At 43.8% G+C, this 19,071-nt stretch overlaps 1 protein-coding gene across 1 annotated transcript in view; it reads left to right on the top strand.

Annotated features, from left to right (window-relative positions):
* Positions 1 to 757: 757 nt before the first annotated feature.
* Positions 758 to 19,071, top strand: part of NAA20 (N-alpha-acetyltransferase 20, NatB catalytic subunit) — a gene marked incomplete at its 5' end in the record, with an annotated part of 93,813 nt that continues 75,499 nt past the window's right edge. The window contains one exon of the mRNA XM_044060156.1: positions 758 to 942. Coding sequence (XP_043916091.1) covers positions 758 to 942 — 185 coding nt within the window. The remainder of the gene's footprint in view (positions 943 to 19,071) is intronic.

A 19,071-nucleotide genomic window follows, 5' to 3' on the forward strand; every position in this document is an offset into this window, starting at 1 on the left:
GAAAAAATCCAAAAGGGATGTGCACTGCGGGGAGGGGGTGCTGAAGAACTGTCTACTGAAGCGTACAGGCCATGGCGAATTTATTTCAGATGGTCTAATTGAAGAAAACTGGGAGAATGTGGTCAAGAATGCAGAAAGACAGCACCTGTTGAAATAGTGACTATTATTCCTGTGTATATGCAATGAGTAGCAGTAGAAAGGAACAACTCTGTACTGTGCAAGTAAGATGACATTGTGAATTGTACATATTTAGAGGGTTGGAGATGCATGAAACAGCCTTTCATAGGTTGGTACTAGGCTATCGGCCCTAGGGCCTATACAAAACAATTCCCTGGATATTTCTTCCCACAATATTTACTTCTCTGGACCCCTGTAAAGTTTATGGATTGTACAATGTTGGGGGCAGCTCAATGGGTAGCATGATGCAGAAAAGTGACTGAGGCTGAATAAACGTTTATTTATAGTGGCAGTTTCTTCATTGCGTATATAAATGGCAGACTAGGCAAGCCCAAGCTGTTTGTATTTACAGTTTTATATTTCAGTGAAGGAATTAATTTGTAGGTCTTCTGAGAGAAATGTCAAGCCTTGCAGACAAGAGCTAAAAATGAGGAAATGCAACGGGTAATTGCATTTGATGACTGACATAAAAATTGGAAGTGTATTGTTTAAGCACAAGGGGCTGATATAAAAATTGGAAGTGTATTGTTTAAGCACACCAGACCGCTACATGATGTTTACTCTGCTTACATCAGTTTGAAGTGAATGCTGGTTAGACAGACTCCTGATTTCAATTTTTTTTTATTTAGTAATGGGAAAAGCAGAAGGTTCTGTTGCTCGAGAGGAGTGGCATGGCCATGTTACTGCCCTGTCTGTGGCTCCTGAATTCCGTAGACTTGGCTTGGCTGCTAAACTTATGGAGCTGCTTGAAGAAATTTCTGAAAGGTGAGGAACTTTAAGAAAGAAAATTACTAATCACAGTAAGCATCACAAATGTGGATTAAATTGTAAGGTCACCATAAGATGTAAATGGTTGTATTCAGTCTTGAGAGATGCAGGTTAGTCTTCACTCTACATTCTGCTGTTTTAATCTTTTTTGTTTTTTAAATCCCTTTGTCTCTTCCTGGTGGTTCTTGGTGGTTTTTCTCAAAGTTTTTAATCTGTTTATTGTTCATTATCAGTTTCTTGAAACAGTTTGCCAGGGTTTTCCTTACAGATTTTCATAGTCTGCAGTTAAACTGCAGGGCAAGAAAAGTGGGCTTCAATGCTACATGCAGATATGCACTTGGGAATGTTTCTGCAGCATTTGATACTGTTGCAAGTCCCTTTGTAGTTGCTTGTTTGTACTTTCGTCTGAAAGACTTTCATTTGTTAGCTGTGGGAACATGAAATTTTGTACAAGCCATCAAAGAAACTACATTGATAGTTTTTTTGTTTTGTTTTTTCTAATTCCAGCACCTGCAGTGTGTGCCAGTAAATTTCTTCTAGTGTGCAACTGACCTGACACCTGTGTTGTATATTGGCTAGAACATTGCAGTACAGTTTTTAAGACTTTACAACAGTACTACATGGTATGGGCACCTTTTCCTCACATAGTCTTGCATACTTTCATGAACAAATAGATTTGTAAGGTGCCCAGTAGATACTAAAAGCTGTTTGTGTAGAAGTTGATTTCTCTCTGAACTGTGCTGCCTTGCATTGTGTAGTAAAGTAGACTAAATTACAGCTCACATCCCCATCCCATATTGTAAGCATCACGGCTGTAAAGAGGAGGTCCACCACTGGTTTCCCCTAGAACTTTGGCAATAAGGACTCAATACAGATACAATTTTCTGTTTATCCTCCTGTTCATATCATGCAGAGCTCATATTCATCTCTATCTTTCCAGTTCTTTCCTATGCTTCAGCTGTGGTTAGAAGCAGCAGCCATACGGTACTCTATTCAGAGATTTTCAAGTACTTTCTGGATTTTCTTATGAAATTAATAGGAAATGTATAACATGGTTTTCTTGAATGGTCTTCATTAATAATTAGTCATGAGCTTTTTTTGTACATTTTTTATATTATCACGTTTTTATATTCTTATAACTCTTTCCCTTTTCAAGCAGTGTACATCATTTTGGTATATAGGCTTATTATACTCTTCTCCACTATGCTTTATTTTTTTCTTATCTACTTGTCAACCCTAATAAGCACCTGTATATATTTTATTTGAAAGCATATCACCTCTGTGCATAATTTATAAAATACTCTTAATTCATCTATGATCTTGCCATTAGAAATTTAATTCCTCTTTCATTTCATTTGACCCTTCACTCTACATTCTGTTAATCTTTTGTTTTTTGAATCTGTCTCTTCATGGTTCTTCGCTGTCCAACTGATTTCTGGCTTGTCATGCTTGTACCACCTTGGATATCCTTTGCTTGTTTCAGGCCGTCCCTGACATATCCTTTGTGCTGGGTGGGGTCCCCACCCCAAACTTCTGTTGGGACTCACCCTTACAGTACTATCTCAGAACACCTTAAGAGCGAGGGATCCTGTAAGGGGAATAGGGCACGGCAGTTCAGCTGGGCAGACAGTGAGGAGTGGCTTGAAGATATGCCTACCCTTAATCTTAAGTAGTCACCTGCTACCCCTCCCTCATGCCAAGCCTAGCAGTCTCTTGGTTTGAGCTCTGGCCCCTGTGAAAGTGCAGCAAAAACTGTGCCATATGTAAATTTTGCCCAAACTTCTGAAGTAGTCCTAAGACTATACTAATATCTTACATTCTCCTACTACCTTCATTATTTCTGACATCTCTATATTGTGTGTATGTGTGTGTGTGTGTATATATATATATATATATATATATATATATATGTATATATATGTATATATATGTATATATATGTATATATATATATATATATATATATATGTATATATATGTATATATATATATATATGTATATGTACATGTATATATGTATATGTACATGTATATATGTACATGTATATATATATATATATATATATGTATATATATATATATGTATATATATATATATATGTATATATATATATATATATGTATATATATATGTATGTGTGTATATGTATATATATATATATATATATATATATATATATATATATATATATATATATGTATATATATATATAGTCTGCTTTCGGTGGTGCACCGGTTAGCATTGTCACCTCACAGCAAGAGGTTCTCCCATTTGATTCTCGGCTGGAGTGCCTTCTGTGTGGAGTCTAGATGTCCTCCCCGCGGTAGAGTGATGTTAGACATGCAGGTAGGTGCGAGCGTGAATGTGTGCCTTCGTTGAAGGTTGGGCATCGGGCTGGCAACTCGTCACCGTAAAAATCCACTGCCAATCATGAGCAGGCCGGAGTTCTGCTGTGGCGACCCCTAACCGGGAAAAGCCAAAAGTTTTGTATAGGGTCTACTTTAGATCAAAAAGTCGAACGGTCAAATGAGCGTAAATGCAGGAACTTTTGGATCACAGTACAGTGAGGTTCAGAATATTTGCCCTTTCCTCACTGTAGTGCGATCTTGGAGTTGGAATATATATTGGGGTGTGTATGTAAATGTGTAATATATAAAACTGCACCAATCTCCTGCACCATTATTTAGCCCGATACTAAGTAAAAACACAACACTCAGGAAAGTGCCATTGCATTCTTTTAATGGCAGACATGTTCCGCCACACCCAGTAAACCAAGGATGTTCATCATGTTTCACTGTTGCAGTCATTACAATTGGGTTATCCTGCTGGCAGGCTACCCGCAGTCGGCCTGAGTTCCAAAGTCTAGGTCCGGCGTCTGTTGCGGTCACCTCCTCTCTGACGTCAGTGCGCCAGGGGTATAAAAGATGCAGCCGACGCCATTTTCTTCAGTCTTTCTTGCCGAGCGGTGCCCGAAGCAAAAGCAGTTCTCAAGTGCCGGTCGGCAGATTCCTGAGATTTTCAGATTTGAATTTCAGATTCAAAGTCTTCATTAAAGCTAAGTACCCCGTTGGGGAAACTTCTTTCTTGCTCCAGCCCGTTGGGGAAACTTCTTTCTTGCTCCAGACCGATGTCAGAAAAAGTTAATAATTGTATTTCTTGTGGGAAGCAAATACCTCAAGGATTTTCATTCTTACTGTATTCCTTGCCTAGGCCCTGACCACAACATTGCTAGCTGTCGGTTTTGTGCTAGATTTAACCAGCGCACTAAGTCTGTACGATTTTGCATTTCATTATTTTGGCAGAAGATTTAACTATATAATGCTGTCTGAGCAACCGACTACCGGAGTTTATAAAAAGCACAAAGAAAAGGGCAGGCACCAGAGGTCCAAAAATGACTAGGCTTCTGCTAGGCCTTTCGCCAGTTCTCAGTGAGGCTCTTTCGCAGCCCCTGACGTTCACTACCTCAGAGCCATAGGCCGCTTCAGATTCCCACGTGGAGCCGACTAGGCCGCTGGAAACTCAAGGTATTGGACACTCTGAAACTATTCCCTCAGATGGGTCCGGAGCCGCTGAGCAGGCATCTGCTTCCGAGGGTGTTTTTTTCAGGCCTACACAGTTGTATGTAAAACCAACTTCAGCTTCAAAGACAAGGACTAAAGCAGCTCTAAAGACAAACAAGTACAGCATTCTCCTGGACAGGCCTCCATGCCTAATAAACAGATGCTTAAAATAGCCTTCAGGGATCTACTTCATCCAGGACAACAACTGATAAAGACAGACAATACCAGTCGTGGTACATAAACAAGCAAGGGGGCACACATTCCTACCCCCTCTGCTGACTAGCCATGAACTTGTGGGACACAGCATTGACTTACCAAGTACATCTGCAAGCACAATTCCTGCCAGTAAAGATAAATACACTGGCAGACTATGCAGAAACCTAATGGATCCCCATGAGTGGAAATTGGATCCACAAGTCTTCAGCATGATAACAAGGAACTGGGGATGCCCTGACAAACCTATTTGCCTCTCCTCACAATTGCCAACTACAAAGATTCTGCACAAGGACTTATCACAAGCAAGCATGGAAAGTGGATGCTCTATCTTTCAGCTGGAAAAACCTAACAGTATATGCCTTTCCTCCTCTGCCTCTCCTCCCCAAGGTATTCCTCAAGGTCAGACAAGATAAGCCAAAAATTATTCTAATTGCCCCAGACTGGCTCCGTCAGCACTGGTACCCAATCTTAAAGAGCTTGTCCCAATGCCCAGCTTGGACACTATCTCAAATTCCTCACTTAATGACTCAACAAGACAGTCAGATACTGCACAGCCAACTCAGGACCCTAAACCTGGCAGTATGGTGGATAATGTAGCCATTCAAGAGACGCTTCTTTCTAAAGCAGTTATGGGTGTTATTTTGGAGGCCAGGAGGCCTAGCACCAGAAAATCTTGTGCAGAAAAATGGAAGAGATTCTATGCTTGGAACCAGGCACAAGGTATTGACATTGTTCCAAATATTCCTCAGATTTTGCAATACTTAACTGAGATGCTGGATAAAGGCCTTTTTCATCCATTAAAATTCATGCCTCTGCCATTTCATCTCATTACAATACAGAACCACTTAGTAGAGCGTCTTCTGTGTGGAGGCATGTGTGAATGGGTGTGCCTTCGTTGAAGGTTGTGCATCAGGGCTGGTAACTTGGCACATAAAAATCCACTACCAAACATTAGCGGACCGGAGTTCCGCCGTGGCGACCCTTAACCGGGATAAGCCGAAAGACACAATACAGAACCACCTATTTTTTCTCATCCATTACTAAGGCAGTACCTTAGAGGAGCCAAAAACATAAGACCCCAAGGAGAACACCAATACCTGCATGGGATCTCAGCTATGTCTTGGAAAAACTTGCACTGCCCCTGTTTGAGCCAGCCTCTGCAGCTGATATAAAATTCTTATCCTGGAAAACAGCTCTGCTCCTAGCAATAACCTCTGCTAGACGAGTTACAGGCACTCATGGCTGTGGAACCTTTTATCATTTTCCATCCTGATAGGGTTTCTCTGAGAACAAACCCTACATTTATGCCTAAGGTAGTGACCAGTGTGGCCATTGACCAAACAATTCACTTGCCTACCTTTTACCCAAAACCACAGAATAAGGGTGAGACTTCTGCATTCTTTGGACATTCATAGACAGCTGCGCTTCTACTTGGACAGAACCAAAGCTTTCAGAAACACTGAACTTCTAGTAGCATATGCTGCAGGATTACAAGGAAAGCCCATCTCAAAGCAGACTATTTCAAAGTGGATAGGCCACTGCATTCGTTTCTGCTATTCACAGCATGGCAAATCAGTGCCTAAGGGCATTAGGCCACATTCCACCAGAGCAGCAGCCTTCCTCAGAGGAGTACCAACCAAAGACATCTTAGAGGCTGCTACTTGGAGTTCAGTGCATACTTTTACTAAGCACTATCACTTACCTCGCACTTCTAAATCCAGGGCAGGCTTTCCCACTGCAGTTCTGCAGGGCCTGATGGCCTCTCCTAATCCTATTTAGCACCAGCCTCCCAACAATAGCTTTGGGATTCAACCCAATTGTAATGACTGCAACAGTGAAACACGATGAACATAGTACAGTTGTGTACCTACCATAAATGTAGATGTTAGTGTGTTCACTGTTGCAGTCCAGGTTACCCTCCCTCCATCCCCCTTTTCCTTGCTGGGACTTACCTGTACTTCTCTAATTCTATACAACCTATGTGGTGTATTTGCTTGTAGATGAAGGAAAAGTTGTTTTTTGGTTATGCATGCTTTTTGGCATTAGTGAGCCTACCATTTTAGGGGCACCTGACATCTGGGGCAAGAAAAACTGAAGAAAATGGCGGCTGCATCTTTTATACCCCTGGCGCACTGACGTCGGGGAGGAGGCGACAGCAACCGACGCCGGACCTAGACTTTGGAGCTCAGGCAGACTGCAGGTAGCCTGCCAGCCGGATAACCCAATTGTAATGACTGCAATAGTGTATACACTCTAACATCTACATTTATGGTAGGTACACTGTACTTTTCGCGTCATGGTGCTGGAGATTGGTGCAGTTTTGTATATACTATCCATGCACTACAGTACATCGTGCATGACTGCGTTTTGAGGAGTGTGTGTGTGTCTGTGTGCATGTATATAATGTATATATATATATATATATATATATATATATATACATATATATATATATATATATATATATATATATATATATATATTATTTTACGCTTCCTAATATCCTGCTTAACCTTTCCCTCGTTTTACATCACACATGCGTTCTCCATCTGCAATTAAATCCATATTAATAACTAATGTGTTTTTATCCATTAACAACTCTGTAGGCCCAATTTTACATGTCCAAAGAAATAGAAAACTAAACCTGTATCCTACTCTCCCTCAAATTTCTCTATACAGGAATAGTTTACTAGATAAGATTCTAGTCACTGCTAGGTATGCGGGATATCTAATGTTGGCCGAGGGAGCGTGGGCCTTTAAAGTGACATCTGCATGTACCCTCCTCAGAACTTCTCTGCCGCCATCAAACATCAGCTGTTCCTGCCATCGGATCTTCAAATTAAAAGGTAAATACCCGGTTGGGGCAGTTTTTTCCCTGTTTCTTTCTTGGTTGACATGAACTTAAACAGGCAGGCAGTGACAAGAGAAAGTGTAGATCCCCCATAAGGATGCCCACGAGCTCTGCCTTTTCTGCTTGGGGCCTTACTCATGACAGTCAAACCTGCACGATCTGTCTGGCCTTTATACCCAAGGCACTCTACAGTCGTCTACATGCCGTTAATATTTACCTAGAAAACCAGCGTCTTAACGCTTGGTGCTAGTGATGAAGGGCCCATCTGATCAGACCACAGAGCCACCTAAGAAGGAGGCCGATGTTTAAGGCTTGAACCTGCTGCTGCACAACCTCCACCCAGATGTCCCTTCTCTGCCCAATGTTAGCCTGGAGGAATATTTGGAATCTGCCGAAACAGGTATAGTGGGTACTGTTTGGGAGGACACAGAACCTTGGGTAGAAAGCATGTCCGTGGAAGTCTTGCAGATGTCTGCTGCCGACTAGGGGGAATCTAGGCTTCTTACGGTTGACCAGACGGGCTCTTGCTCCGCTCCCGAACAATCTAGGCTTGATTCACCTGTCAAGGCTCAAATATCTAACCTCATCTCATTGTCTTAAGTCACAACACATTCAGTTAGATGCAGCTATAATTCTGCAGAAGCCTCTGACAGATCTTTTGCTTCTGCTTCAGTCCTTGGAAGATATTTATGGTTAAGACTACAGCCTTTATCAGATGACATTAGGGCCAAAGTCCTGGATGCTCCTCTGGATAATTGTGCCCTTTTTGGGGCTAAAGTGGCTGAACTATTCAAGACCATTCGAAAAAAGGGAAAAGAACTCCAGGACCTTAAACACCATCTCCTGTATCCCCAAAATATTCATCATGTTACCCTACTGCAGTCATCACACTTGGGTTATCCTGCCGTCAGGCGGTCCCGCAGTCGGCCTGAATTCCAAAGTCTTGGTCCAGCGTCTGTTGACGTCGCTTCTTCCCTGACGTCAGTGCGCCAGGGGTATATGAGAGGCATCTGACGCCATTTTCTTCAGTCTTTCTTGCCGCACGGTGCCCGAAGCAGAAGCAGTTCGCAAGTGCCGGTCGGCCGACACCGGAGATTTTCGAATAGTTTCAGTCAGAAGTCTTCAAAGCTAAGTACCCCATTGGGGAAACCTTTTCTTGCCTCAGTCCGATGTCAGAAAAAGTTAACAATTGCATTTCTTGTGGGAAGCAAATACCTCATAAGGATTTTCATTCTTATTGTATTTCTTGCCTAGGCCTAACCTGGTTGTCTGTTTTGTGCTAGGTTCAATAAGCGAACTATAAAGCGACGCTTTGATTTTGCACGACACTACTTCGGTAGGAAATTTAATTACACTATGCCGTCGGAGCAACCGACTACCGGCGTGCATAAAAAACACAAAGTTAAAGAAAGGCAGCCTAGATCAAAGCCAGACTCCGAGGCCTTGGCTGGGCCGGTCGCCGGTTCTCCGGTTTTCAGTGAGGTGCCTACGCAGCCCCTGGCTACCGCTGAATTGGATCCCCAGACCGCTTAGGATTCTCCAGCAGAGAGTTCTAGGCCAACACAGCCATTTTCTTTAGGCCCTACTGACGACATTGCAGAAGGAGAAGCCGGTGCTGTAGAAACACCTTCGGTTTCTGAAGGTGTCTTCAGACCGACTACACTCACCATAAAATCTTATGCTAAGCTTAAGACTCCGCTAAAACCAAGAAAGACTACACTTCAGTCTCCAGGTCAAGGCCCTATGCCTAAGAAACAGATGCTTAAAATGGCTGAAGATTTGATTTCTTTGATCAGGGGTTCCCAACCCCCCCCCTCGACAAAAGGTCTAGACAAGAGAAGGATTATGCCTCCTCTGATCAAGTGTCTGTTTCCTCAGGCTCCTATGAGGAACAGGATTACTCCTTTCCACCTTATGAAGATTCTGATGCTGAAGACTCCATTCCCTCAGCTTCTCCCCCTGAAGATTATTCCTTTGGGGAAACCTTACATACCATGAGAGAACATTTCCACTGGGAAGGTCAGGACTACTCCGACTCAAAGAAAAGGCTCCGAGAGTTCCTTTTACTCCCCCAGCACAGACCACTTGCTATCCCCCCCAGTTTTAGACATTGTGGATGATGTTTTCTTAGAATCTAGTCTAAATCCAGATTCTCTGCCTCCTGCTCCAGCCAAAGCAGATAGATACTATAGAGTGCCTGACTCACACAAATTCCTATACAAAAGCCCTGTTGCTGATCCAGAGACTATCTCCCAGGGTCCCAAAGGGGCTAAGGCTTCTATGGCTAAAAATCCTGTACCCTCTGAAAGGGACTCCACAGCACTAGATAGGTGGGGGAAGAAGGTTTACACCTCAGCTACTCTAGCTATGAGAGCAGTAAATTGTCAATTTCACATGCTTAAATATCAGCAATTCCTAATGTCTCAAATAAAACAAAAGATGGGTACGCACCCTCAACAGTCAAGGAAATGCAGGATCTGTTGCATGCAGCTGAACAAGTGGGCAAACATACTTTACAATGTGGTTTTAATGCCTTGGAAGCTTCCTCTAGAGCAGCTGTTACTGGGTCTGTTATACGTAGGCATGCTTGGTTAAAAGAACAATCTCTGCCTGATCATGTTAAAGCAAAGTTACTAGATGCACCCTTACAGCAGGATGTCTTATTTGGGGTTAAAGCAGAGGAGGTTTTAAAGAAAATGGAGGATAAGGCAAAATGTATGCAGACGGTCAAAGATTTCTTACAGGTACAGCCCCCACGCTTAAGCAGAAATTGGCCAACAAAAAAATTGGTCCTTTCCAGCTTCTGACAGACCACAGAGGGGTAAATACAGGCGCCCAAGGGGCAGAGGACAAGCACAAATCCCTTACAAACCTCGCCAGTGGGTCACTGCAACACAAAAGGGAGGAGAAGACAGGTCCCAAACTACTAGAAGGCAAACACAATGACTTAAACCTCAAACTGCCAAGCAAAACTCTCTTGGCAGCTCCCTTGGGAGGAAAATTAGCACTTTTTGCAGACAACTGGCACACCATCACAAAGGACAAATGGGTCCTAGACATTATCTCACAAGGATACAGATTCCATTTCCACACCTTGCCAATGATAAAAGGAATGCCAAACATGCCACAAAATCAATGGGCAGAGGCACAAAAACAAATTACAGCTCTTATGGACATGAGCCATTCAACTGGTACCTACACAGGAGCAAGGCCAAGGATTTTACTCGAGGCTCTTTCTAGTCCCCAGAAAGGACAATGCTTGGAGACCCATTCTGGACCTTTCAATTTTAAACACCTTCTTGCAAGTACCCAAATTCAAGATGCTAACACTACAGCAGCTTCTTCCCGTGTTGGGCAAGAAAGCTTGGCTAGTAACGTTGGACCTCAAGGAGGCATACCTGCATGTCCCTATCGGACAAAATTGCAGAAGATACCTGTGTTTCCTTGCAGGTTCAACCCATTACCAATTCTCTGCACTACCCTTTGGCTTATCTACTGCGCCCAGGGTCTTCACAAAATGCCTGGCACCAGTAATTGCATACTGCAGACAGAGGAATTCAAATATACCCATACCGGGACGACTGCCTCAGCCAAGCAAAAAGCAAGGACATTCTCTTACAACTCCTGGCTTTTGTAAAACATCTTCTAAGTTGCCTAGGGTACACAGTAAACGAAAAGAAATCAAAACTAGTGCCCTCACAAAATGACATTCCTGGGTGCCAGCTTGCACACAACGGCCCAGATGGCTTATCTGATGCCAGACAAACTACAATTAACTCAATACTTCAGAACAATGGCAACAAATACCCAACTCCCTGCAAGAAAAATTCTGCAGGCCTTGGGCTACATGGCATCTTGCATACTACTAATACCATTTGCAAAACTGCATATGAGGAAATTACAATGGTACCTAAAAAGCGTATGGACTCAACACAGCCACAGCTTGGAAACAATATCTCTCATTCCCTGCCTTCAACAGGAGTTTCTTTGGTGGTCACAAGCATGTCACCTCAACAAGGGTCAGCCTTTCACCTTAACCCTAGCCAGGCAAACTATGACAACAGATTCATTGGACTATGCCTGGGGGGGGCACACATGGCAGGACAGTGCATTCAAGGCATATGGACTGCAGATCAAAGGAATCTGCACATCAATCAAAAAGAAATGCTAGCTGTACAAAATGCTCTGACAGCCTTCAAGGACCTTTTATATCCAGAACAGCTCATCATAAGGACAGACAACACCACAGTAATGTTGGTACATAAACAAGCAAGGGGGTACACACTCCTAGCCTCTATGCAGGCAAGCAATGACCTTGTGGAACAGCACTGGCTTACCAAGTTCAATTACAAGCTCAATTCCTGCCAGGAAAAAAACACATTGGCAGACGACCTAAGCAGAAACATCATGGATCCCCACGAGTGGAAACTAGATCCACAAGTATTTACAATGATAACTCAAAAATGGGGGCTCCCAGACATAGACCTGTTTGCCAGCCCCCAAAACACTTAACTAGCAAAATTTTGCACAAGGACTTTTCACCATCAAGCTTGGAAAGTGGACGCACTCTCATTCAGTTGGAAAATGCTGACTGTATATGCTTTTCCTCAATTACCCCTTCTCACAAAGGTGCTGCTGAAAGTCAGGATGGAGACCCCGAATGATACTCATTGCCCCAGACTGGCCACACCAGCACTGGTATCCACTATTAAGGAATATGGCTCAGGGCCCACTATGGATTCTACCACAAATTACCCATCTGCTCACACAGCAAGACAATCGGATTCTACACAGCCAACTCAAAACCTTAAACTTGGCTGCATGGCAAATCACCTAAGCAACCAGCCAGCTCCTGTCTCACAAGCTGTTATGGATGTTATTCTGGAGGCCAGGAGGCCCACCACCAGGAAAGCCTACTCAGACAAATGGAAAAGGTTTTGCGCCTGGAACCAAGCTAAAGGCCAAAATACCCTTCAGCCTGACATACCTCTGCAATATTTAACTGAGATGTTACACAAAGGGCTTTCTTTTTTATCTATTAAAATCCACGCTTCAGCTATTTCAGCTCAGTACAACAAGGATCCTCCCTTATTTTCACATCCACTCCTAAGGCAGTTTCTCAGAGGGGCCAAAAACATTAGGCCTTCCAGGAGAGCACCAACATCTACTTGGGACCTCAACTTTGTTCTGGAAAAACTTACGCTACCTCCTTTTGAGCCAGCTTTCTCAGCTGACTTAAAGTTTATATCATGGAAGACAGTCCTGCTGCTAGCAATTACTTCGAGGAGTTTCAGAACTTCAGGCACTAATGGCAGTAGAGCCTTTCTTCATTTTTCATCGACAGAGTTTCTCTATGAACTAACCCCCCCTTTATGCCTAAGGTGGTATCCAGTGTGGCTCTAAATCAAACCACCACCATTTACCCACCTTCTTTCCAAATCCACAGAACAAAGGAGAAAAGACTCCTACATTCCTTGGACATTCACAGGCAGCTACGTTACTACTTGGATAAAACTAAGGTTTTCAGAAAATCTGACCAGCTTTTTGTATCCTATGCTACAGCATCACAAGGAAAGGCTATCTCAATTTCCAAATGGATAGGACATTGCATACGAAGTTCATCATGTTATACTGCTGCAGTCATCACACTTGGGTTATCCTGCCGTCAGGCGGTCCCGCAGTCGGCTGGATCCCAAAGTCTTGGTTCGGCGTCTGTCGTCGCATCTTCCCTGACATCGGTGCGATAAGAGGCAGCCAACGCCATTTTTCAGTCTTTCTTGCCGCGCGGTGCCCAAAGCAGAAGCAGTTCGCAAGTGCCGGTCAGCTAGCTCCTGAGATTTTCGAATCGAATTTCAGCCCGAAGTCTTCTCTAAAGCTAAGTACCCCATTGGGGAAACTTTTCTTGCCTCAGACCAATGTCAGACAAAGTTAATTGCATTTCTTGTGGGAAGCAAATACCTCATAAGGATTTTCATTCTTATTGTATTCCTTGCCTAGGCCCAGACCACGACGTCTCTGGTTGTCTGTTTTGTGCTAGGTTCAACAAATGTACAATCAAGCGTCGGGCAGATTTCGCCGACATTATTTTGGCAGAAAATTTAATTATAGCATGTCGTCGGAACAACCGACATCGGCAATGATCAAAAAACGCAAGGATAAGGACAGGCAACCAAGGCCAGATACCGAGGCCTCAGCAAGGCCTACCGCCGGTTCTCCGGTTTTCAGCGAGACGCCTACGCAGCCCCTGACTACCGCTGATTTAGAAATTCTGACTGCCTCCCAGACCGAATCAGCTGGGCCTCAGGAGCCGGTTCCATCTCACCCCTCGGACGCCAACCCTGACTGTGATCCGGAGATTTTGGACAGGCCTTCGGTTTGTGAAGGTGTCTTCAAACCGACAACTGTTTCTATTAAGTCTTATGCTAAACTTAAAACCCCCTTAAAAGTTAGGAAACCGGGTCCACAGTCTCCCCCCCCCCCCCCACAGGCCCCTATGCCTAAAAAACAGATGCTTAAGATGGCTGAGGATTTAATTACCCTTATCAGGGGTTCACAACCCCCTCCTGACAAAAGGCCTAGACTGGAGGAAGATATCCTTCCTCTGACGAAGCATCCATTTCCTCTGTTAACTCTGAGGACCAGGATTATTCCTTCCGTCCTTATGAAGACTCAGATGCTGAAGAGTCCATTCCCTGTCTCCCCAACTGAAGACTACTCTTTTGGGGAAACTTTACACACTATGAGGGATCACTTCCACCGTGAAGGCCAAGATTACTCTGATTCTAAGAAAAGACTCTGAGTTCCTTCTCCCACAGCATAGACCCCTTGCAGTTCCTCCAGTTTTAGACATAAATTTCTATATAAAAGCCCTGTTGCAGACCCCGAAACAGTTTCCCAGGGTCCCAAAGGGGTTAAGGCCTCTACTGCTAAGAATCCACTACCTTCTGAAAAAGATTCCAGAGCATTAGAAAGATGGGGGAAGAAAGTGTATACGTCTGCCACTTTGGCCATGAGGGCCTTAAACTGCCAATTCCACATGCTAAAATACCAGCAGTACTTGATTACACAGTTAAAGCAGAAAAATGATCCCTCAGACAGATCAACCTGATTTCCAAGAGATGCAGGATTTGCTTCATGCAGCGGAACAGGTGGGAAAGCATACCTTAGTCTGGTTTTGATTCATTGGAAGCCTCATGTAGAGCAGCTGTCACAGGATCTGTAATACGTAGACATGCTTGGCTAAAAGAGCAAGCCTTACCGGAACATGTCGAAGCAAAGTTATTGGATGCTCCATTGCAGAAAGATGTGTTTGGTGTCAAAGCAGAGGAAGTTTTAAAGAAAATGGAAGAAAAGGCAAAATCTATGCAGACAAAGATTTTTTACAGGTACAACCTCCTCGTTTCAGCAGAAACTGGCCATCAAAAAATTGGTCCTTTCCTGCATCAGGCAGACCCCAAAGGGGTAGGTACAGACACCCAAGGGGCAGAGGCTAGCCACAAGGTTCTTTCAGGCCTAGACAATGGCATACAACAACTCAGAGGTGGAGACAAAAGATCTCAACCCTCCAGGAAACAAACACAATGACTTCCCTCTTCACCTGCCAAGCAAAATTGCCCTGGCAGCACCTTTGGGAGGAAAACTGGCTCTATTTCCACAAAATTGGCACATCATAACAAAGGACAAATGGGTTCTGGATATTATTACCCGAGGCTACAGATTTAATTTTCACACTTTACCATGGATGAGAGGCATGCCACATCTGCCTCCAAACCAATGGGCAGAGGCACAAACGCAAATTTCAGCTCTCATGGATATGAAAGCAATTCAAAAGGTACTTACAAAGGAGCAAGGTCAAGGCTTTTACTCAAGACTATTTCAAGTACCAAGAAAGGACAAAGCCTGAAGACCCATTTTAGACCTCTCAATTCTAAACACATACCTGGAGGTACCCAAATTCAAAATGCTCACACTACAGCAGCTTCTTCCCATGCTGGGCAAGGAGTCTTGGCTGGTAAAGTTGGACCTCAGAGGCATACCTGCATGTCCCTATCAGACAAGATTGCAGAGGATACCTCAGATTTTTGGCAGGTACAAAGCATTATCAATTCTCTGCATTGCCCTTTGGCTTATCTACTGCACCCAGAGTATTTACGAAATGCCTGGCATCAGTAATTGCATACTGCAGACAACGAGGAATACAAATTTATCCATATCTGGACGACTGCCTGATCCAAGCGGACAGCAAGGCCATTCTATTACAGCATCTGGCATTTGTAACAAAGCTGCTAAGTTGCCTAGGGTACACAGTAAACAAAAAGAAGTCCAAGCCAATACCCTCGCAAGACATAATATTCCTGGGTGCCAACTTAAATACAATGGCTCAGATGGCTTATCTCACGCCAGACAAAAACTGACTCAATACTTCAACAAGATGGCAACTTTTACCCAGCTCACTGCAAGGAAAATCCTGCAGGCATTGGGGTTCATGGCATCCTGCATTCAACTAATTCCACATGCAAAGCTGCATATGAGGAAATTACAATGGTACCTGAAAAGTGTATGGACTCAACACAGGCACAGCCTCGAAACAAGTATACCTCTCATTCCCTGCCTTCAAAAAGAGTTCCTATGGTGGGCTCAAGCATGTCAAATAAACAAGGGTCTTCCTTTTGTCTTACCTCCAGCAAACCAAGCTATGACAACAGATTCTTCAGACTACGCCTAGGGAGCACACATGGCAGGTCAGTGCATACAGGGCAAATGGTCTGCAAAACAAATGCATCTACACGTCAACCAAAAGGAGATGCTAGCTGTGCAAAATGCACTGACAGCCTTCAAGGCTCTCTTGCATCCAGGACAACTACTAAGGACGGACAACACCACAGTTATGTAGTACATAAACAGGGAGGAACACACTCCTACCCTTTATGCAGACAGGCAATGACCTTGTGGAACACAGCATTGACTTGCCAAGTACAACTGCAAGCACAATTTCTGCCAGGAAAGGAAAACATATTGGCAGACTAAGCAGAAATTTGGCAGATCTTCACGAGTGGAGACTACACCCACAAGTTTTTTCAATGATAACTCAAAGGTGGGGATGCCCAGACAGATATATTTGCCTCCCCCAACAATTGCTAACTACAGCAATTTTGCACAAGGACTTATCCCCTAGCCTGGAAAGTGGACGCCCTATCATTCAGTTGGACAGCATTGACAGTCTATGCCTTTCCACCACTACCTCTCTTGACCAAGGTATTACTGAAAGTCAGATCAGAGAGACCACAAATGATCCTCATTGCTCCAGACTGGCCACGCCAGCACTGGTACCCATTACTAAGGACCTTGACTCACAGCCCTCCATGGATCTTGCCTCATTTCCCACTTCTGTTTACTCAGCAAAACTCTCAGATCCTTCACAGTCAGCTCAGGACTTTAAATTTAGCTGCATGGAGAATACCTTGAATTACCAATCAACACTTCTCTCAAAGGACTTCCTGAATTTCATTTTGGAGGCCAGGAGGCCCAGCACCAGAAAAACTTACTCCAACAAATAGAAAAGATTTTGTGCATGGAACCAGGCTAAAGGCCAAAATCCTTTGATACCAAACATTCCTCAAATACTGCAATACTTAACTGAGATGCTACACAAAGGCCTTTCTTTCTCATCCATTAAGATCCATGCTTCAGTCATTTCAGCTCAATATAATACGGATCCTCCCATATTCACACCCTTTACTAAGGCAGTTTCTCAGAGGGGCTAAGAATGTAAGACCCCACAGAAACCCCCCAACGCCAGCTTGGGACCTCAACTTCGTTTTAGAAAAATTAACACTGCCTCCTTTCGAACCAGCTTTCTCAGCAGAACTACAATATTTGTCATGGAAAACAGCTCTGTTGCTGGCCATCACCTCAGCATGCAGGGTCTCAGAACTACAGGCACGTATGGCAGTGGAACCTTTCATCATTTTCCATCAGGACAGAGTCTCTTTACGAACTAACCTTACCTTTATGCCAAAGGTAGTATCCAGTGTGGCTTTGAATCAGACCATTCATTTACCCACCTTTTATCCAAACCTCCAGAATAAAGGAGAAAGACTCCTTCACTCTTTGGACATTCACAGACAGCTACGTTACTATTTGGATAAGACAAAGACCTTCAGAAAAACGGACCATCTCTTTGTATCCTATGCTGCAGGTTCACAAGGAAAGGCGGTTTCAAAACAGACCATCTCCAAATGGATAGCACATTGTATCTGCTTTTGCTACTCGCACCATGGGAAAACTGTGCTTGTTAATATTAGGTCCCATTCTACCAGGGCTACAGCAACCTCAGCAGCCTTTCTCAGGGGGGTTCCAACCAAGGACATTCTGGAGGCAGCTACTTGGAGTTCAGTGCACACCTTTACCAAGCACTACCACCTTCCATTATACTCAAAAACCAGAGCTGGTTTTGCCACTGCAGTTCTGCAGGGCATCCTAGCTTCACCTAACCCAGTTTAGTACCAGCCACCCATCCATATCTTTGGGATTCAACCCAAGTGTGTTGACTGCAGCAGTATAACACGATGAACATAGTACAGTTTTGTACCTACCATAAATGTAGATGTTCGAGTGTATATACTGCTGCAGTCCAGGTTACCCTCCCACCATCCCCTCTACATACCAGGGTGTTGGTTATAACTCCATGTACATCAATCTATTGGATGCATGTCTATATGGTGTATTTGCTAACAGCTAGTACTATTGTTTATCTACTAAGGTATTTTTGCATAGTTATTTGTATTGCCTTCCTAGTTGGGGGCACCTGACATCTGGGGCAAGAAAAACTGAAAAAATGGCGTCTGCTGCCTCTCTTATCCCCCTGTCGCACTGACGTCAGGGAAGAAGCGACGACAACCGACGCCAGACCAAGACTTTGGGATTTGGCCGACTGCGGGACCGCCTGACGGCAGGATAACCCAAGTGTGATGACTGCAGCAGGGTATATACTCTAACATCTACATTTATGGTAGGTACAAAACTGTACTTTTCTGCTATACCCACCATGGAAAACCAGTTCCTGCTAGCATAAGGCCCCACTCTACCAGGGCAGCAGCTACATCTACAGCCTTCCTCAGGGGGTGCCAACCAAGGATATTCTGGAAGCTGCAACTTGGAGTTCATACACACCTTCAAACATTACCACTTACCACTTTACTCTAAGACTAGAGCTGGCTTTGCCACTGCAGTTTTGCAGGGCCTTCTAGCCTCCTCCAACCCTGTTTGACTCCACCTCCCATCCTTAGCTTTGGGATTCTACCCAAGTGTGATGACTGCAGCAGGGTAACACGATGAACATAGTACAGTTTTGTACCTACCATAAATGTAGATGTTAGTGTATACCCTGCTGCAGTCCAGGTTACCCTCCCTCCATCCCCTCTGACCTAAGACCTTTCTATACCTTAAAAATGTTACAACCTTTGTGGTGTATTTGCTTATAGCTGGAGGGATTTTTT

The sequence above is a fragment of the Protopterus annectens genome, chromosome 1.part2, assembly GCF_019279795.1.
Source record: "Protopterus annectens isolate FY-2018-M chromosome 1.part2, PAN1.0, whole genome shotgun sequence".
NCBI classification, from domain to species: Eukaryota; Metazoa; Chordata; order Ceratodontiformes; family Protopteridae; genus Protopterus; species Protopterus annectens.